Source organism: Chiroxiphia lanceolata, chromosome 1 (assembly GCF_009829145.1).
Source record: "Chiroxiphia lanceolata isolate bChiLan1 chromosome 1, bChiLan1.pri, whole genome shotgun sequence".
Taxonomy (NCBI): Eukaryota; Metazoa; Chordata; class Aves; order Passeriformes; family Pipridae; genus Chiroxiphia; species Chiroxiphia lanceolata.
Genome location: NC_045637.1, coordinates 127072174 through 127094216, shown reverse-complemented (window position 1 = coordinate 127094216; position 22043 = coordinate 127072174). Strand labels below are relative to the sequence as shown.

Genomic DNA, 22043 nt, shown 5'->3' with positions numbered 1-22043 from the left:
TGCATGCTGCAAACATATAAGTAAATATTAAAGCTTTTCCTCATTTGAAGTGCATTTGGAATATCCTACACCATTAGTTAAAATGACAGAAGAATACAGCTACCTGAAGCCTGTGTAAAGAATCTCTCTTTAACAGGCTTTTAAAGATTGCAAGCCAGAGCATCTAAAAAGCACATCCCTGAATAATTTAAGGCTCCTGGCATCTACATTGAAAGCACTCCTTTGCTAAAACTGGAGGAACAAAAAAGAGGTAAGAGAAAGAATAAAGGTCATGAAAGATCAGCGACAAAATAACTACTAAAAAAGTATTTTTCCTATCTTAAAGTTTAATCAGACATGGAGGAGCACGGATTTTACAGCCAGCTCTTCCCATTTACTGTCAACAGCTGTGGTCTAACCCTAACATTTACCCCTGGGCAGTGTAAAGGCTGTGATGATCTGGAAAACAACACAGGAATAAAATGAAAGAGAAGAAAACTGATCAAGAAGGTGAAGTACAAGACAAATCTTCATTAACAGAAATCCAGTAACAAACAAAAAGCCAAAACCGAGAGGTTTTCCTTATTTTTAAGTATGTAACTGACATTTCAGGGCAAAAGAAGAAAAAAGAAAACTCTAAAAAAAATAGATTAGTCCAAAAACATATTATAAAAACAAAACAAAATGTGATTATGCTATGAAGACACAAGGCAATACGGTTTGGTGTAGGGTAATCCCCATTTATAACCAATTCTACCTAGGTCGAATTACAATTCAGGGTATTGTTGACAATACCAAGTTTTCTTTGCCAACTACATCCTTTAAACATCAGCAAATCCTACCTACTTCCTCTTGTGTCTGTCACAGAAACCATCCAAATAATGGGAGCAAGCAATCTTCACCTCAACAGCTACTGACTTCAAGCAAACTGAACACTTTATTCATTTTTACTCCTGCAGTGGAAAGTCCTTGCTGTTCTACAGTATCTGAAAGCCTCGCCACTGATTACAAGCAGTTCAGGATCTGGCTCCTCCTCAGTATATGAAAATGGACTTGAAACAATAGGAAACCTTATCTGAGGAAGTTAACACAGGTCACCCTTCTCCACACGTGAATACTGATTTTATACTGACAGAAGAACAGCTTAATTAAGTTTTATGAATTAGATAAGAATTTGGAAAAAGAGTCATATACAGAACTCTGATTGAAAAAAAAGAAAAAGCATTCACCTTTTTAGGGGAAAAAGATTTTGCATCTTTTCTTTACACAACTTCTCATGTAACTGTTTTAAAGAAGAGTCATTAGGAAGTCACTCTAATATTCAGCAAACAGGTGAGCTGAACTGCAGAAGCAGATTCAGAATAAGTCAAAACCAACCTGCCTAACACAGAACTTTTAAGTAAATGCCTGTAAAAGTGATTCCTCACTCTTTTTGTGGACTTTATTTTGTATGAGAATGGGAATGAAAAAGTAAGAAAATTACACTAATATGCAACTCAATATTTTCCTAGTGCAACTTCAAACAACAACAAGAAAAATCTTTTTCATATAAATTTTTCTCCCTCAGAACTCAAGAAGTTGAGTTCTCACAGAAAGCAGAAGGTTACAAGAAACTAAACTGTGTTCTGTTTTTCAAATTTTATCCGAACAAGGCAGTTGTTTTCTACTCTACATTCCACTCACTCCACTCACTCCTTTTTGTAAGCAAAACTACAAAAAGGTACTTTGTGATAGGTATGCAAAGATAAAAAAATAGTTAATAAAAAGGTAAGAGAAGATGGGGCTTTGATGACAAAAAAGGAAGGTTTGAAAATGCAGACATTTCTAAGATTCTTATGGTAGGAAGGACCCCTTTCCAGAAGACATAAAGGAGTAATAAAATAAATTCTACCTTAAACAGGTAAACTGAAGCTTAAAGCATTAAGGGGAAGCTTGACATGCCGGATCCTTAGCTAATAGAAATATGCGTAATTCCAATAACGTCAATAATACCACATGAAGTTATGCTAGCTGTTGATCTCACTCATAATATCTAAAGCCTACACCTAACTATAAATACACATATTATGTTTGCTTTTTGAAAATGGATTGAAGTTTAATAGCAACTCATAATTGAAATATTCATGGTCCCAAGCTAGCTTTGAAGTTAAATCCCTGAGTGGATAAAGTGGACTGTATATCTAATCTAAACTAAATGTTTCCCTTAGTTACTAATACCAGTGCAGTTTCACTAGTTATAATCATTATTACAGAAAAAAATGCAAAACCCACAGCACTTTAAGGGGCATTTAATCCTGCTCAGTGGTAGGACACAGCACACGATCTTGGCAGTATCAGTTCCTCCGCTAGCTTCCACATCTTGCTCCAAGAGCTGACCTCTTCAAATCACCAAGTTGGTAATTTCTAGGCAAGAAAGTTTTAACCACAGCTTTCCAGTACTGCTACTGCTACCAAAGTTTCTTAAGTCTCCTTTTAATGTCACGAGTTTCAGTTTAACACCGCAAATCTGCCTCAGCTTTAAAGCCCATTTCTCAAGCAATGAATCCTGAAATAAAATGTCATTAATTTTTGCACCTGGACTGCAGATTGTAACTGTTTCACTGGAGCACTGCAGTTTTCTTTACATATTCTGCACATCAACCACATCCCTCTACCTATATCCAGCTCCATAAATAAAACTTCTGCAATGAACCACAGTTTAGTTGCCTTTGAACTAGAGTGGCTGTGACCTCCTTCACTGGTTTACACTTCTATCCTTCACCATTTTTGGCTCAATTAAATGCATTAAACACTAAATCCATGAAAGCTTGTCCATCCTCTCCCACGTATAAAATAAAAATAAATTAAAAAAAAAACCAACAAAACCGAAGTGCTCCTGCCAGACTGCTGCCAGTAACGGGGCGAGTACCGTGCAGAGGTATGGATTATATATAGTAAGTCATTATAATGGAGTTTGAAGGCAGGTTTGGATCCTAAAGAAAATGGTCACAATTGCGCTACTTCTGCAGCAGTAATTTCCCCATGGCTTTGGTTATGTTGATCTCTGTTCCTGTTCTGCAGAGCCCACAGCTACATACCTTATAACCAAGTATACGTCTGAAACTCCATAACCTTTGCCAGAGTAGCTCACCAGGAAGCTCTCCTGACCTTTACTTAAGATAAAGAAACCAACTGAAACGAAGAAATAAATGTTCCTTTGATAATACTGTGTAAGCTGTGGCTAAGGAACTTTGAAATACAACAGCATTAATAAAATAACCATATTAGGAGTATTTCTTTATCACCAAAAGCAGTGACCAGCTTCAATGGGGCTTTTCTTTCACAGCTCACAAAGTATTTTCCAAGAATCATTGACTTGTTGTATAACGATAATTGTGGGTTAATAGAAGCCCCAACTGAACTTTGTACTGTTACACAAAGGATATATGCATGAATGACTATATTTGGGCACAATTCCCTATGTAAAATAACGTATCCAATTTTCAATTTATAGATTGTTTTGGTTTTCACATTATATTTTTTTTTTAAAGTCTTTTAAGACAGAGGTAGGAAAAAACCCCTGTTATAAGGGCAACTTTATAAGTTGAAAAGTGACTATGATTTTTGGTTGGTTTATGAACATGAACTTTGAGAGAAAAACAAATATAAATTGCTGCTGTGTGGGAATACTATCCTGCACAGCAACAATTCCAGGGGATGAAAAAAAAAGTGTGGGTTTTTTTTCCTCACAAAATGCTGTTATGAATACTCTCAATAAATTCTTCCTAGAACAATTCCTAGTAACTGTAAAAATAATCTAAAAGATTTATAGGAAAACTGAATTTGTTTTTTGGGTTAAACACTATTTTAATGCAATTCTTCCTAATCTCTCTAATATTAATCTTAATGTTTCAGTACATGAATGCTGTATTTAACAGCTATCTGGTTTAGTGAACTGCAGTAATTCACTCCGATAGGATAAATTATTTAAGTTATTTAGCAAAATGGAAAAGCTCCCATGCGCTCTGCTACAATCAGCAAACACTGTTTAGAAGAGACTTCTGATGATGGAGAGAAGTCTTGCCATGAGGAATATAAATGCATAAAGGTGCTCCAAGAAGTCTATGACTTTGTCAGATGTTTCTCATGCTATGTCCTTGCAACCACCCAAAACCAGAGAAGCAAAGGTACAGCAAAGGGGAGCCAGTGCTTAACAGAATAGTAGCATTTTAGCAGGTGAAAGCAAGACTCGAGTGGCATAGGCTGATAAAAATAGGTTTAGGTCCTTGTTAAGTAGAGTAGAAAACAAAGCAAAACATTCAGCTTAATGTAACTCCTGCTTCCTCCCATTAATTCAAAAGGAAATTTTGTCTGAGCAACAAAATGCCACATGCTAAGATAACTTAAAAATGTTTCAGCAGTGGCTGTATTTGATTGATTATGTGGAGAACTGTATTCATTTGCTGATACACAAAACGTGTTGAGCAGCCTGATTTCTGCTCAGCAAAGTTGCCTCCTATGTCCCACGGTATCTGATCCGTACCGGCTCAGAATGCTCCTCTGCTCACTCTACGGACAAACGAACTCCTTCCACCTCCACAACTTGAGTTTTTCCATGTTTCCCTGGGGCTCAGGGTGGGAACGATAGGAGAGGGTCCCCTGCTAAAGGTTATACCTTCAGCCCAAACAACTTCTTTTGGCTGCACATCAAAATGCCACTTGCTTTATCTGCTCATCACACTGATGTCACCGACCAGCAAAAGGATTGCAGATGACACAATAAATAACAAATATGAAAACCCAAACATAAATATACAAATACATATTTTTAAGAAAGCAATGAGTCGTACTATACTTACAACTTTCAGCCTGATAGTCTGGCACAAACTGCTCATCATTGTCAGGTACCTGAGCTGAAGAAAGGAAAACAAAACAAACAAACAAACAAACAAAAAACAAGAATTAAAAGAAGCCCTTATAGCATAAATAAAGACTTGTGCTTAATTCAAAGCACTGCCAAGTTTAAAACTAGGATTTTTTTTTTCCTTGTTGAGTATGAAAATCAGGCAAGTGCATTATTTTAATATCTGATAAACCCTGGGGTGAAGCTGTGCGGTGCAGTCTGAGTCCACAGCAGCCCCGGCACAGAGCAATGGGAATGGGCTGACTTGCCCTGCCTCACTCCCTGCACCAGGGTCTGGACCTACCATGCCACAGGTAAAACTCATCAGTGCTCAGTTTCAAAATATCTGAACACTAAGTCCACATAAAAACAAATCCTAGTGATTAACACTTATGTTTCTTTAACCCCAAACTACCACACCTTTGGTTTACTTAAATGTGATTCCAATTGTTTGTGACAGTCAGCCAACACAGTAGGGATTTTCTGTTATTGTTTCAAACATTCAAAAAGAACTATTTTACCAGACCACAGAATTCCTGGTTCAACAACAACATTTCAGACATTAAAAAAAAAATATATTTACTTAAAGCAAAAATCATGATTAATATCCATTCATCTTATGTAGGATCATCGTTGCTTTTAGGAAACTTTCATCACAAACCAGAACTATAAAATACAATCATTTCATGCTCTGCTAATGGATAATTTTGCTCCTGTGGTACCTCAGTTCCTTTTCATTGTATATCTAAGACATTAACCATCTCTCAAACGGTGTTGTAAACTCATTTAAACCATTTAAGCTGAAATACCACTAAATGTATATTACAGATGAATGCATTCAAATAACTGCAGAAAATTACACTGAGAAATGGCATCCTCGGAGCAAGACTGCTGCTGCGTACATCCCGAGAGAGATCCAGCTTATCATCTCAACTTTGTCATCGTTTCCTCAACATACACACTAACAGGAATTACTACAGTAAAGCTGCATAAAATTAGCTGTTTAAAAATACTTTAATTTACACAGTTCTTGTCTAAAGATAAGCAAATAATTCACATGATCCTCATTAAAAGTTAACATCTGCCATGATCTGGTTACCCAATGAGAATTGAGAGGTAAATGCTGCTTATATAATCATTTATCAAAACTGTGACTATCAAATTATTAAACACATTAAGTGATAAAATGTAACTTTCATGTTCCTCAGAGCATTTTCTAGTTTAGAAAGTGCATACTCCCCATCATATATGTACAATTGCTACCAGTTATAATTTGTTTGAATTTAAAATACATATTTAACTATAATTACAGTTATTTTCAATGTGCACTACAGTACTCTTCATGGACCAGATTTCCACTCCTTACTCAGGAAATATTTCTAATGACTTAACTGGAATTTTTTTTTTTCCTGGTTAAGAGTTCAGAATCAGGCTCATTACACTGAAAAATTATTTGCTCTGGATTTTAAAATAAATTTAAAATCTTACTGTCTTAATTGGAGAAAGTACCCCTTAAGAACAAATGACCTTGGGAAATATGCAAACGCAGATTTGAAAAGAAGTGTAAGATAAACCCACTAAGTGTAATTAGCCTTACTGTGAAAAAAAACCAATGGCTACTGTTGCTTTGTTGTTTGGGTTTTTAAAGAAAAAAATAACATTACAGTAAACCATCCTTCTAGGATAAATCAGTGCCTCTGAGGACATGTGGGCTCCTCAAAGTTTGAAGCTGTATAAAACACTTATTTTACCAACCCAAATATTCCCAGTATTTTTGACACATTAAATTTCTCTTTCTTCCAGAGAAACTACAGAACTTTTACCAAAAATGAACTCAGGGAGCCCAAATATTAACACTCCGCAATTTCTGACATTTCATGCAATTGACTGCATGCAAATGTTTGGCATTTTCCTTACAAAAATGCCAACCATTTGACTGTCGCAGAAGAATCCAATTATGAAATCAAAGTCTTCTACTTAAAAATCAGTTCATAAGGATTTCTTATATTTCCAATTGTTTTTCAAGGGTCTGAGAGTACATTCAGATTTAAAGTAATTGTATCAAGTAATTTCTTGTTTACAGAAGACACATCCCACGCAGTTTTCTTAAGCCAGCTATCATTTTCAAATGCAGCAAGGAGGCTAGTAGAACTCTAATTTTTTAACACACACCTGCAGTTTATATATACATATATATGTATTAATCTGCGAATCTAGGATATATGAAAAAGCCCTAAAGAAAAAAAAAAACTCCTGTTTATATACAGAGGCTACATTTAGTGATTGCAGCACTGGGACAGCCAATATCATATAACTTTCCATAGAGCACTCTCTGCGCACCAGACAGCTTCACCAGTGCTTTGTTCTGGTTCTGTCACTTTAATTCGACTTAGTCCAGAACAAATCTGTTGTAGAGTTTTATGTATAAATATCAGTAAATAAGGTTCTTTTTGGTTTTCCCCAGCCACAGAGTAAGGAAAAAATAAAATATGTCATGGAAACCTCTATATTACTGCCGTTACACCTGATTTGCTCTTGTTTAAGGAATAAACAAGAAAAATGTACTTCATTCATGGATCCCCAAAATTTATGAAGGCATACTTAATAGAGATCAAAGCACATCACTTTATCAGTACTCTGGAAACAGGTGGAGACTACACTGTCAAAATTTAAATACAATATTAACATAGCCTTAAAAGCCTCTTTAGAGAAAGGAACTCAGCAAGTTAAGAAGTATTCAAACCCCTGCCAACTATAAACAAAACAAATAACAACATCCAAAATATTCAACCCAAGAACATGCATTTCTACTGGAATCTAATTTTAGTAGCATCAGTACCTTAGAAATGAGCCCAAAAGGCTATAGGGAGAAATTAAAAGGATCTGCTAGTGGAAATGAAAACTCGAATTATTCCTTCATTTAATCCGATATTATTTTTAAACTAGCAAAACTGAAACTCGCACATGATCATGCTGCTGAAATGCAAGCAATCATCCTCATACATAGAGATTCCTTCCACCAGCACCTTGCTGTGAGAGGGCAAATAATTGGGATACATCATTCCATTACTCAAGTAGAAGAGGGCTTTTGTACCTGGAGTTTGAATAATTACAGGCAGACTTTGTAGCAAATTAAATAGACTAGTAAAGACCCTTCAACATGAATGTCTGAAAGGAAAATGTACTTGCAGTGTTGCAACTGTCTGCACATTTATATACATATGCCATTCATTTCCTCTTTTATTCACAAATACTGCAACTCAGCAAGCTTGCCATAAAATCTTCATTGGTCTTCTGTTAACATACACAAGACACAGTGCATAAATCACCAAAACTTTTTTTTTTTTTTTTACTTTGCCATTCAGAGGAAAATTGAAAAAGATATCTGAAATGATCACCTAACCGAATGAGAATATTTCCCTGAGCTACTTAATTATGGGGGTTTGAGAAGGCAAGTGTATTCCAAAAGACTAATAAAAGGTTTTGAAAGATATTAAGCATGTGGCTTTTACTGCTAATAGCAGAAGCAGCTACATCAGTTCATTCCACATTCAGAGCCATCAAGCCTCACACTCCTGAAGCAGACATCTGCAGCATACACTATCCGACTCAGCCTAGAATATTACCAAAAGTTTTCTTTTTCTTCTGACTATAGTTGTAACGTCTCAAGAGGATTTGGGAAGTGTACAGAAACGTTAATGATGATCTTGAGATGTTATCAGTTTAGGTTTTACAGTTTCACTACCTACTAAGTTAAAATCAGTTTGCCAAATGCAAACATTCACAGTAAAAAACACTTAATACTTGTTTGTAGTTTTTAGAGCTTTAAACAATCTTTGAAAAGCTGAACTGACAGCTCATTTTGCAAATGGAAAGCAATTTTGGGGGGAAAAAAAGTTTAAAACTAGGGCCTGTTAGCTTGCTTTCATTGCAAGTAAACAAAAAGTTCCCATTAACAAGCATCCAGGACAAAAGGAGTTAATATTTAATTAAAACCAGCTCTATCCACTGTAACAATGACCTGGAGCCAAACAAGGCAGAAGATGTATGAGTCATTCTTTCTGCCAGTGAATGAGACAGCTGATCTCCGAAGCAATTCCTCAAGACAAGCAGTCAGAACTGGAGTTCTGCCTCCATTCACAAAAACACAGTCCAGCATGAACCATGTGGCCCCAACCACAAGCTTTTCATGTCACACCCTTCCAGAGAGCTACAGCAAAGTAAACTTGAACTTTAGGCATAAACACACTGATTTCACTGCTTTGTCTCAAGATGCAGCACAGACCTGCTGAGGAACATTATAAATGAAAAGTTAAGCAAACTATAAAGGGCTTAAATTTAACTCTTCCTACTCCCAGTCAAAAACTGCTTCCAAAAGCTGAGCTGCATTCCAGGGAAAGGTGTTCCTGTTAAAAAAAAATCGGAAACGTTCCAGAAAAACAAGAAGCTGCAAATGCTTCACTTAAAACTTTATTTTGGGTAGCAGAACACTTCCTGCGGTACTGTGTGCTCTGACCTCATGCTTCACTTTTAGAGCTAAGAGCAATTAGTTTTAAAATATCCATCAGTTATTCAAAGTGGTAAAAGAAATTGAAATTGACAGGAAATTCTATACGAACAGTAGTATTTTGGCTTCAGCTAAAATAAGGCTTCAGGCCTCAACAGTAATGGGTCTATTGAGTTTTCTTTGATTCATTGTCAAGTCTGAATATCTGAAAGATTGGCTAAATTGTAACTAATTCCTGAAAGAGCTGGGGGGGGGTGGGGGGCGTTAGTTGGTAGTTGTTCTTTTTCCACGGGAACAACTGTCTCTAACAAAGAAGCATTCAGAAAGCAAAACACTGACAAATTTCAAGATGGTAAAAAATATTATTTCCCATAAGCACTGGATTTGCTGTCAAAACAAGCCAAAACCCTTTTTACATAATGTGAGATGCTCTGACTAATAAACTTAAATGCAGTTCAAAACTAGCTCCAGATCTCAAAATTCTTCCTTATGTGAATAATCCCTAGGAATATGAAGATGGGTTTGCAGAATCTGCTCTTCATTTGTTGCTATACTAAAAATGAGGAAAAAAGTTAGCTTAAAAGGAGCACTCGCATTTAACATTTCGCTACACGCCTCATGGTTAGCAAACTCCACTATGCCTTTGAAAATTATTATTTTGAGTAAAAGTTATTTACTTTTCCAGCAAACAAGAAAAACATTACTACTTTCAGACTATTACTTCTTGCAGACTTAAGACTTGCAGATTTTTGGTGGATTTATTTCTTTGGGGTTTTGTTGGTTTTTTTTTAAATAATATCCCCTTCCCTCCCATTTTGCCTAATTTAACTCTTCTCCTTTTTTGCGCAGATATTTAAGATCACAAGTTATGAGTATTAGAAAACCAAATCTGTCAGATCACTATAATCCACTAAAAAAAAAAAGAAAAAAAGAAGACATTCTCTGTACTATAAACTAAAAGTCTTTTCCCTGCTTTTAAGAGTGTTTGTCCTCATTAGCAGATTTCAGCCATGAAGGTTATTAACATTTTTTGACTATTATTACTACTATAAAAATTGATAAAAGTAGACAATTCTTGAATATGGCTACATAGAATTTGCCTTACACTCCGTAAATTTTACAACTTTTTGGGAGAAAAAATCTAGTTAGCCGGATTAAACAAAGCCACTCTAACTAGAGTACTATTTGAAGATCTAGTACTTTTCTTAAAAATAATCCTTTAAGAACCAGAAGCTACTTACTTTCATACCTCCTCATTTAAGAAATAAACTATAAGTCAACACTTGCTTAGACATCACTGCGACGCTGGTGGGACCTTCAGGTTAGGAAAGCAGAGGGCAGAAATTTCTAAAGTTCATTCCGAAGTTGGGTGTTAATTTTTTCAGAAAAATTACTTACTTTCAGATACTAAAAACTGGCTTCTGAATACTAGTAGCTTGTAGAAGCCATCCACTCAATGTAGCTGAGCCACAGTAGAGTCATGAACCCGTCACCTGTAGCTATTATTTCAAACCGCTTTCTGTTCACTTAATATTTTTGGGTTTTTTTCCAAATCACTCAAAGAACATTGTATTTTATTTTTCAGTATATTACCATCTGAGAAGCTTCTTATCTATTGCTCTAAGAAGCAGATCTAGTACATATATTATTCGTGTTTGCTTGGGATGCTTTTTACGTATTTTTAACAAGCTGTAGGAGAAATTAGCATCTGAGTAATTTTAAATAAAACTCTGGGTTTTGGTAATCTATTATTCCCCAAAAACAAATGCTCTCTCCATAGAAAGGAGACACTCACTCACTAAAACTTTGTTCTCTCTTCATTTTATTCCACAGTAAGAAGTAAGAGCTACCATGATAACATTAGATTAATATTTGAACCATTTTTTTCAAAGCACTGAACAATTTTTATGTCAGAACCAATCTGAATCCAAATATATAGAATTAATAAATTCATTTTACAGTATTATCGTGACAAATTGTTGCCACTGAGTTATTTAAATATAAAGGAAAAGATACCTGAATTAGTTAGCAATAGGCAATTTTAACTATTTCAAAGTTGAACATTGACAAAATTATTAAAGGCTTCCCATTTTCAATTTCTGGCATCAGAAAACAGTTATACTCTATCTTCTGTCTTGCATAACAATTGACATGAGGAAACCTTATTCAGAGTAAGTTTTACATCGAAATAATTTAGATTCTTTCTTACATATATAATACTACACAGAGTAAGAACCAAAACTCATTTCCATAAAAATCTAGTATGCAGCTAGTGGAATGCATTTGTAAGCTTTCTGTAAGTAGCATTCAGCTTGTTAATTATGTAGTAATAAAATATTAAAGAGGTTACTGAATTGTTTACATTTGGATTAATTCTTTAAAACATGTGAACCACTCACCACTTCCAACAGGAAAAGAATACATTTCTGTTTATTTGTTTACCACCAACTTGTCATAGGTGACACTAACTGTAAAAATCTCCAGGCTAAAATGTATGATGTAGGATAGCTCAAGGAAGAGCAAACAAAAAAAATTCTCAAGCATTATATTTGTGTGCCATAAAATGGAACTCACTTTCTTCTCCTAACTAATAAGTAGATTTTTGACCTGGTTACTCCCCAGTGGGGATCTGAACTCGTGGGAGAAACCTGGTCAGCTGCCACTGCTTTTCTTAAAAAGGGTCAAGATGTTTTAAAATTTCATGGTCATTTCCCTGGCTCCAGAGCTTCATGAAAAGAAATATGTAAACACTACTGATGCTGCCAAATTGGCAGACTTCTAGCCTATGAAGGTCCAGAAGAACATAAATGGACACATCTAGCAATGGGTAAACAAGTCTGATTTCAAAATCTGTTTCCTGGCTAAGCTCATCCATGTAGACATTTGAGCGTAGCTACAATATCCTCAAACACTAGTACATTATAAAGACTACTGAAAGTTGTTTAGGGTGGGGGGTTTTTTATTAAAACTTTGGGATCAAGTTAACAGCTCAATACTTGATGCTCTCAACTTTTTATTTCAGTTTTAGTTTAGCCCGTAGGAAAGCTGTGCAAAGTTTGTGTTTTATGAAACAGTTAAAACCACGGCTTGGCCCGAAACACAGAGATTTCTTAAAGTATTTCTAGGACACTGGAAAACCTGTAATATTTAGCTATAACATACTATAGACAAATAACATTATTTAGCTTTATTATCCTCTGCTAGGCAAAAAATCAACTTTTTTTTCATTTTTTAAATATTTACTGTATCATTTTATTTACCTTTAAGAAGGTTCCTCAACCTAGCTGACACAGGACTGGACACCTTTCTCTCAGAACCTATCTAAATTTATTCAGTGAAATACACTCTGACAAAGAGGTAAAAATGCTCTCGAACAATTCATTCTAATCAAAAATAAGCAATGCCTCTAGAGTAAAAATTGCAATTATATTAATATATATGTACCTACAGAAATCATTAGTTTTAAATTCTGTATTATTTTTAAATTTCCATTATTATCTGCACATGCATTATGAATATTCCTGTATTTTTCTAACTTATGATCAAAGAATATAATTTTTTCAGAAACAAAACCATCCATGCCAGTGAAAAAATCAAAGTTATCCTCTCCAAATAAAAATAGTATCTTTTGAGTAGTTTTTTAACATAATTCTAGCTTGCTAGAATGAATGAGATAATATCACATAAAGAGTTCCTTAGGAAAATTACCACAGGGAGACAGCTATAGTTGTATCTGTTCATTATACTACAAAAATTATCTTAGTACAGGACATCCTGTTTTCAATTATTAGGAAAGAATCATGTTAATTCATAAAAATATTTCCTCTGTTCCATTAATTTGAGGGCTTTCTGATTATATACAGAATAACCATATACTAAAAATAATGCTATGAGAATAAAAATGTCATCAAAATAAACAATACCCCACAACTTACTTATAGCTAAAGAACTTGACTAACTATATATAAAGCTGTTAAAACAGAATCAGTATGTAGGCAAGTACTCATCAGCAATATTTCCCTCTTTCTATGTAAACCAACAGCAAACATTTCACCTCAACATCCCTCCTTTCAAAAAAAATAACCAACAAAACCAGAACATCTCTTCTATAAACAGCTGTGCACAGTCCTGTACATGATAAAAATTAAACATATGTGAATACTCACATTCATTTTGAATCAGGACAAATTTAGAGATATTTTTTTAACTTTCATCAAATTCATGTCTATTTCAGATGCAGAAGTTTACATATAAATGTCGACCAGAAATATTAAGAACAGGCAATGCACAAAAATCTTGATGCTTCATATAAACAGTATTGTAAACATCAAAGTAAAAAAAATCAGAAAATATTGCTGAAAAGAACAAATAGACTTCAACTAGCACAAAGCTACCTTGCAACTTGTTAAAGTTCTTTTAATGCAGCAGCACATTTTTGTTATTGTTAAATGAATCTCTCAGCAACTACTCTAAATTCAGATTTGTACATTATTGTTCTTAAACATTCTCTCTTCATTAGAATGTGCTGTGCAAGATTATTTGAAATACTTAAAAGAACATGCATGTGTAAAACACACCAATGTTAGTTTTCTAATCACCCAGTACACAATCTCACAACTACAAATACGAAGACAAAAATAACATGCAAAATAGGTAAAGGTTTCTAGGAAAAAAAAAAAAAAGAGAAAATAAAGAAAAAGGTACTGTTTAAGTACTTCATACACACCTAATGTTCTGTGCTGTGAACAAGGTGGAAAGAAGACACTTGCACTTAAATCTTGAAGCATCCCGTCCCGATGAACCCAGAGAAACTAATTTCTGCCATCAGAAAAGTACTCCACCAGAACACCAAATAATTATATGTGCTGCTGAAAAGGAAACAGCAAGCCCAGTTCTGGCTGTATGTAGTCTCTCGAGGTACAATAATATAAACCTGATCAATTGCAATTAAAATCTGAACAGAGGCTTAGAACTTGAAGTCTTGGTGCATTAGTTCTTGCCAAAAGCAGATGTGATTGTGAGCTGGAAGCAATTTCTCCTGGTAATTTGTGATGACACTGGGTAGAGCAGCCCCAGAGTCCCCAAAGACAAACTCATCAGAGGCTCTAATGTATGCATGACACATGAGGTGGCTCTTTTAGAGCTCAATTAATTGGGCTGAACATTAAGACAGCAAGTTCAGGACTTTTTTTTTCCCCTCCAGAGTTGTTTTTCCTCTTTTTAAAAGCAGTTTTTTCCCTTACCTTCAGCAAGCCATGTCTCCTGTAATTGGCTGAGATCTTGAAAGAGTTCTGAAAAAACATAAAGACACAGATAAAACTCTCATACCTTTAATCTTTTCATAAGATTAAAATATGTTCAAAAACATATTTTTCCCTACATGCATCCTATTTTGGCAGTCAAATGTATAGACAAAGTAGGTATTCTGGGGCATCGGTTAATGATTTTTCTATACCTATTAATAAAAAAACCAGGCACTTACTGTACTGTCAACTCTTGAAATAATAACTAGAACCTTAACGAAGCTCTGTAGTATAAAAGGCTCACTCAGCAATACATAGAAAAGTTAAAAATTATAATCTTTCTTACTGGTGAGTTATTTCTCCTTATACAATTCAGGCCTCCTCCTGCAATATCTGCCCCAGATAAAGCTTACTCAGACTTCAGAAGTTCTGCCTGAGCAATAACTGAGTATTTTTAATAGTAGGGTCATATCTATCATATACAAATTCTGAAGCCACAACCTGAGATGCAGCAACAGCAAACAGAAATGGGAAATCTTTTGTACTTCCCCTTATGTTTTACTTCATATGACAAGAAAATCACCACTATTTCCTCTATGCTGTACTCACTGTACTTCTTTAAAGTTAAAGCCAATTTCTTCATAGACTGAGTTTTGCAGCAGTTTATCTTCTTTTGCAATTCACTGAAATCAGTTGCTTACAACGCGTGTAAACCAGAGCAGCATTCGGCTTACTTGGAAACCTCAGAAACTCAGTTATGAAAATTCTGTTTACTAAGACTAAGTAGGATATTTGAACTAACAAATGGTTTATTTTTAATTTACTGTATTTTGAGAGAGACTTCCTCTCTTATGAATGCTGACAGATAACTATTTACATACACTTAAATGACAGAGGCTATTCATTTATCCTGTGGACTAATACCTCACGTTCATATTGGGAAATGACTTAAAATCAGAGAGTTGCTTTCCTTTCAATCTACTTTTCCAGGCAAGGAGGGATTTTGAGAAGTTTATCAATGTGTCCTGAACCTGATAAGATTTATACAGGGGTAAGTTATAGGCTCCTACATGCCTTCCTGTATGTCTTACGTACTCACAGGGGTGTAGGCGTAGCACATATACAGACCTGGTAACCTAAAGAAGTGTTAACAGCTATTACTAGCCCGTAGTCCTCAAGCTACAAACATGAGTGACTACTGATGGGACTAAGTTATAAATCTTTGGCCCTCCAAAACTTTCTCAATTCTAGGCTTCATTAACCGAAATTCCCTGGATTTTTAACCCTATTAGTGTTGTACAACAACAGAAACAGCCCAGCAGACACCAGAAGCCTGACCACTAGCTCTACAGCAAGCTAGAATGAAAATCAACAGTCTCCACATCCACATTCTCTCACTCCTGCTACCACCAGTGAAGACATACCAGTGAAAAGGATGTTAAAAGACAGGAGGAATGAAAAAAGCCTTAAATCTCAAGAGGTCTGATGGTGAAAAAGCCAGGTGCCATGACTTGTGTCAGAGGCTGCGAAGTCTTGGCCTCAGTGCACAACACCTGTGTGCCACATGTGCACAAAACCCAACAGGGTAAGTCAAGGAAAGAATATCAACTTTATCAATTTACTGTCTTTGCCAGTTTGTTTTGCAGTAGTAAAGGTAGTTTTCTTGTCCAGTTTATTCAGATTGATCTACATATATTTATTTCAAAAATAAATAAATAAATAGCTCTCAAAAAGCTTCTCTGCATTAGGAAGAAAGGAAGAAGGGGGGAGGGAAGGGGGGGAATGACAAGCCCTCACCTTCTGAGTCATGAGCCAGGTCTCTGTTAATGAATTTTCTTTTCCTGACATTTGTCGGTCTCTCATTACAGTTTCTCCCACGCGGATTCTATAAACAGGAAAGATCAGTTACTTTAGAAATTGAAGGTTTGGATTTTGGTTGGTTTGGTGTGGGTTTTTTTTAATTTAATCAAGGATACTCAAAGTTGGCATAAATTCTTTACATTTTCAAACAGAGAAATGATTGTCTTGCAGCCTTAAATTTCTAACAAAAGATATTGCTGAGCACCCTAACATCCTCCAAAAGAGTCCTGTGGTAAATGCAAAACATTTTTATCTATCTATGTAGACATCTATTTGTACAGATACATATATAATGTGCTCAAGCAGCAACACAATACCAATCGTGTATTTTTAGCATCTAAAGTATACAAACCTACACAATAGCCCATAAATCCCTTCTGCGTAAGCTATGCAGAACCCAGATATGAAATTAAAATAGACTGCTTTGTTTTCTTGTGTTACTTAAAAAATTGTTTGCAAAGTCCTGAAAGAAAATAAAAGGAAAAAAAAAAAGGTTAATGTTTGCCTCAGCTTCATTCTTCTGAACGTTGCAGGCAAACACAGCCAGAAACTTTGAATGCAGCTGCTGCTGCTCTCTCCTCTCATCTGCTAATCATGTGCATGATTTTTTAATCATCCCAAAACTGTCTTTAAAAGAACACGATGCTTTATTGCAATAACTAAGAAGATAGGCTCATCTTGCAGGCAAAGCTCCCAGATGAAGAGTCGCCCCTACAGCGGTAACAAAGCAGAGACTGTGTCTGTAAAACTCCCCCACAGAAATAAGTCGGAGTCAAGTTTATAAACACCAACTTTGAACTGATCACTCACATTGGTGACCATGTAAGGCACTTGCTGGTCATAAAATCCATCCATTCTGCAGCTCTTCCACGAGTCTTAGCTCAGTGTTTTATTTACTGGGCATTTGATCTGGAGATTTCCTCGGGATCTGGACTCCAATCAGCCTAGAGGGGAATACAAGATGGCTTTTAGATTTTTTTTTTTTTAAAAAAAAAAAAAAAAGGCAGCAGCATGAATGAACTGCTTGCATTTGCATAGCTAATTAACCTCAAAGAGTCCCATTCATAAAAACAACCCTCCCTTCTCTGCCTTCACCTGGGTTACGCGCTCCTGCCAGCAAAACGCGGAGCAAAAGAACTGCGAGGCGGCGGCGAGCGGGGCGAGGGGCAGGGGTTTATTTACACTGCCCGCCGTGCCCGCGGGCGATCCGCGCCACCGGCAGCCCCCGCGCTCGCGAACGTGTGCTCAACTCGTAATGGCGAACGCGGGGCTCGCCGCGCACCTCGCGGCGGCGGCGCCCGGCAGCCGCAGCCACGCACACACACACCCAGACACACACACACACACCACACACGCCCCCCCCGCCCCACGCACCCAGCCACCTTCTCCCCCGGGATCGCTCCCGCAGCCCGCGGCCGCCGCGCAATCCTGCGGGGCGGGCGGGCAAAGTTGCGGGGGGAAGAACCCACCTGAAGGCCACGCGCGGCGATCGGTTGCAAAAAAATTCCCTCCAAATTTAATAAAAACATTAATTATTCCCCAGCACTTCCCCCTTGGAAGCCGCGAGCGCCACTGACAGAGCTCAATCCCGTGGTTTTTCCTCTCCTCCTCCTCCAGGGGCCCCCGAGCCGCGCCGGCGGATCCCCGCCGCCCATTGGCTCCCCGCGCCCCCCGCCGGATCGCCGGATCGCCGCGCGCCCGCCCGCCCCGGCCCCGGCCCCGGCCCCGCCGCCCCCGGCCCGGCCCCGCGAGCGCCGGGGGCCAGGCTCCGCGCTCCCCTCTGACCCTCCGCCGGCGGCGGGGGAAGGGCTCGGAAGTCCCCACTCGGATGCCCGGCGGTGTCTTGGGATCCTGCCGCGGGCACACCGTGTCCCCCGCACACCCCCGCGTGGCAAGGCAACCTCCTCCATTCACAAAAATATATTTTAAAAAAGTTTCTCTTCTCTGACTCCGCTAAGCGAAGCACACCCCCCCACGCACACGCGCGCCCTTTCTGGTGGCAGAGCTGCCCCGCAAAGTGCCGCGGGCGCCCGGCGGTGAGGAGGAGGTGAGCGCGGCCACAGGGACTTCGCACCGCTCTGCCCGGACCTGGTGGCACCCCCGGGCTCGTGGCTGGTCTGGGTTTGCTTTTTTGTTGGGGGTTTTTGGTTAGCGGTTTTTGTTTTGTTCTGTGTTTGGTTTTGTTGGGTTTTTTTGTTTTGTTTTGTTTTGTTTTTTGGGGTTTGTTTGGTTGGTTTGTTTTGCGGGTTCTTTGTTTGGTTTTTTTTTTTTAGTTGAATCATAGAAAGCAATTTTTGTTTCCACTAGGATGACATAATTTCTAGGTTTTGTGGACAGAATGTGGTAGCACCCAGACACAGGGGACTTTTGGGTGCAGTGATGCCAGGACCTACCCAGCTCAGGATTTCTGAGGACTTCTCTAAGAAACTGGAATTTCTGTTCTTTGGACAGAGTGACTGTTGGCTGTGTCCAAAATCTGTCCCCTTTCTGAACTGCCAAAATGCACCAAACAGATTGTGTGGTTTCATAAGAGCTGTATTTGTCCTCTCTTTGAGCAGTGAATTCCAGGTATCACAGGAATCAGGTGGTAAATTCAGGTATTCATGACGCTGTCTTGCTGTGAGATACGACGTTTCAGATTTCTATGATCTGATGTAGTTCAGCAAGTAGAGACTCAAGTGATCAAGTCCTAGTTCTCAGCACTTTCTGAGGACTCTCTTTATGGCTAAGGGTATAAAGTCAACTAAAGAAACCTGCTTTTGTATGATTCACCTGTGGTGGTTATATACAGTTACTTCGTCAGTATTAATTTGTTTTGAAAATTGCGGTTGTTTCATTACACTCTATTCTAGAGCATATTACTTTCTGCCACAATGTTTTGATTCTTCTCCTTTCTGCTTTCACTATTCATACTCACTTGACACTTGTGCTGTCCAGCCAAGGAAGAGGGAAGCACCATGTTCTCACTACTTTTGTCTTTCCAATACTGCTTTTTCAGGGAAAATGTCCACCACCAGCAGCTTGTTTTCTATGTTCTTTTTCCTTCTGATTTCAAACACCCACCCTAGCACACCTGTAATTACAAGAGAGTAACGATATTCTAAGCATTGTATAAATGTATAATTTTATTGTGTTCTTGGCCAAGCATCTGAGTTGCTGTTCCCATAAGCCACTTTTGTGATAAAATAGAAAAATTCTACCAAATACTCCGGTATAAATTATGTTTGCTGGATAATCATAGAATGGTTTGAGTTGGAAGGGACGTTAAAGATCATGTAGTTCCACCCCCCCCCGCCATGGGCATCTCTCACTAGATCCGGTTACTCAAAGCCGCATCCAACCTGGCCTTGAACCCTGCCGGGGATGGGGCATCCATAACTTCTCTAATGAGACCATGATTTTCTTACTTATACCCATATCCAGACTAGAGCAGCTGCTGAGCTTGTGGGAGCACTGTGGCTGCAGATATTACCCCTCCAGTTGTCCATCCCACCCCACTGGATGGATGTCTGAGCCACCCATCAACCAGCTCCCAAAGCACTAGACTTTACCACATATTCTTCTAAACCAAAATCAGTGATGAATTTTCTTATCTTTCAACAGTGCACTAAAAATTGTTGGTGTGTTAGTCAGACAAGCCAATTTAACCAATGTCAACTGAAGTTTCCAAAGTTACCTCAGAGCCATCACATATTAGGTGTCACCCGTGAAATTTGCACTGCTGGATCCCATCTTGCATTTCTCTACACCACAACCTGCACCTCACAAAGTCTGGCACAGCACAGTGGCCACCTTCCAGCACACACCCCCCTCCATGTGCACAGTTTGGCATCCTGCTTTACGGAGCTGTAGGAGGTCCAGGTTGAGCAATAACTCTAAGAGAAGCTGTACAATAAATGCATCCTGGCAGGAGAAACACTCTAATGCTTGCTGTTCCTCTTTATGCCACACATCTCTTCCCTGTCACACATGCCAGAGAGGAAAGGAAGAGTAAAGCTATTTTGAAGCCCTCTTTGTCCTCATCTTTGTTCATCCACTCTGCTGAGTGGTACTCAGGAAAACTTCATTAACTATTAAGAAGAAGATGCTGTAGATGAAGTTCTGCGTGCTGAATGCAGTCTTGTACCATCACCAGTCATAACTGTCTTATATGTAAACTGGTGGGGCCATAGTAATTATTTTGTAATTTCGCATGTTTGTTCGAAATTCTTACCCTTAGTTAATTTTTTTAAATAAAAGCTGTATGTTTTAATTACTCTTTTTTAGAAAGCAGTACTCTTAAATATCTTCTTATTAAAAAAATAATCCTTTTAGAAAATGAAAAATTAACCTCAGAATCACTTTAATTTTTAGTTGAAAAGATGAAACAGTTTTTTACCAGATCGAGGATATTCTGAAAAAAATGTGCTGAATTTATTTTACTGTAAAAACTTGCTTTAAAAAATCAAATTTTCTAATGATACTGCTTTATAAGCAAGTTACTTGTTTCCTTTTAAAAACAGACATGTTCAACTGTGCTATAAAGCTTCACTATATATTGAAAATTATATAATATTTCCATTTCTTAATGGCAATGTACACTTCACACACTTTTCTAAAAGAGGACAATGAAATATGTATTTCTTGCTCAATTTCACACATTGTGGAGCTACAGATAATTGCTGTAACATAAAACATAAAGTAAATCCAGACGGAGCAAAGAGAAGATTTGATAAACACTGGTTTTTCCTAGAAAATGTGAGAAAATTTAACCATGTTTCCAAATAAAGAAATAAACCATTATAATCCAGTATGAGAAAATCTAAGTTCAGTATGAAAAAAAAAGGAATAAAAAATAAAGAATATGAACTGACTTGATAATAAGACAGAGAAATACATTCAAAAATAGTTTATGCTGAAAAAATAAACCTTTTGAACACCTTCCTAAAATTATGCTTATACCAAAGAAAATCTTTCAGAGAAAGGATAGTCACAATTGAAACATAATAGCTAGGTAAATTTCAAAACAACATTAAGTTAAAAAAAATCATACTTGTTTCTCTGAAATTGTTTACCTTATCCATTCTTCCAGACATTTCCCCAGAAAACTTTGATCTACTTATGGACCTGATAGACAACAAAAGATATGCCCTCCATCCAAACAACTGTTGAACAGCAACTTTTAAAACATAGTCTATAGCAGACTCAATGAAGTAACAACACAGTAGGTGGCTGACTACAGCAAACCCATGAAAACCTGATGAGATTTCTCTCTGGTAAATTAACCCTTGACCACATTTTAACCTCCTGATGCTGACTCTTTCAGAAGGCTGGTTGTGCTTGTTTTATCATGATGCTAGTGGCATACAACAAAGTAGTATATAACAGCAAAATTAAAAAGAAAAAAAAAGAGAAATTGATAGGGCAGATACTTGCCCAACAGCGTGGCTTTTTCTAAAGCCTGTGTTTCAAATGCAGCATCAAGGACTAAACCTTAAATCAAGAAAAAGGAAAGTAACAGTAGGAAGAAAACACATGGTGATTATATTCATATGCTAAACTATCAGATGTGGAATTAAAAGTACATGTAAAC

At 37.3% G+C, this 22043-nt stretch overlaps 1 protein-coding gene across 5 annotated transcripts in view; it reads right to left on the bottom strand.

Annotated features, from left to right (window-relative positions):
• Positions 1 to 18130, bottom strand: part of ETV1 (ETS variant transcription factor 1) — a 65755-nt gene extending 47625 nt beyond the window's left edge. For 2 of the 5 annotated variants that reach the window (XM_032696933.1, XM_032696951.1), the window contains exons 1-5: positions 17941 to 18130; positions 17282 to 17415; positions 16409 to 16496; positions 14612 to 14659; positions 4818 to 4871 (exon numbers count right to left, since the gene is read on the bottom strand). In XM_032696933.1, coding sequence (XP_032552824.1) covers positions 4818 to 4871; positions 14612 to 14659; positions 16409 to 16496; positions 17282 to 17326 — 235 coding nt within the window. In that variant the 5' untranslated portion in view covers positions 17327 to 17415; positions 17941 to 18130. Of the gene's footprint in view, positions 1 to 821; positions 942 to 4817; positions 4872 to 14094; positions 14237 to 14611; positions 14660 to 16408; positions 16497 to 17281; positions 17416 to 17566; positions 17674 to 17940 lie in introns of those variants that run through there. The other 3 variants (XM_032696941.1, XM_032696954.1, XM_032696963.1) reach the window with 3 other exon arrangements.
• Positions 18131 to 22043: the final 3913 nt, after the last annotated feature.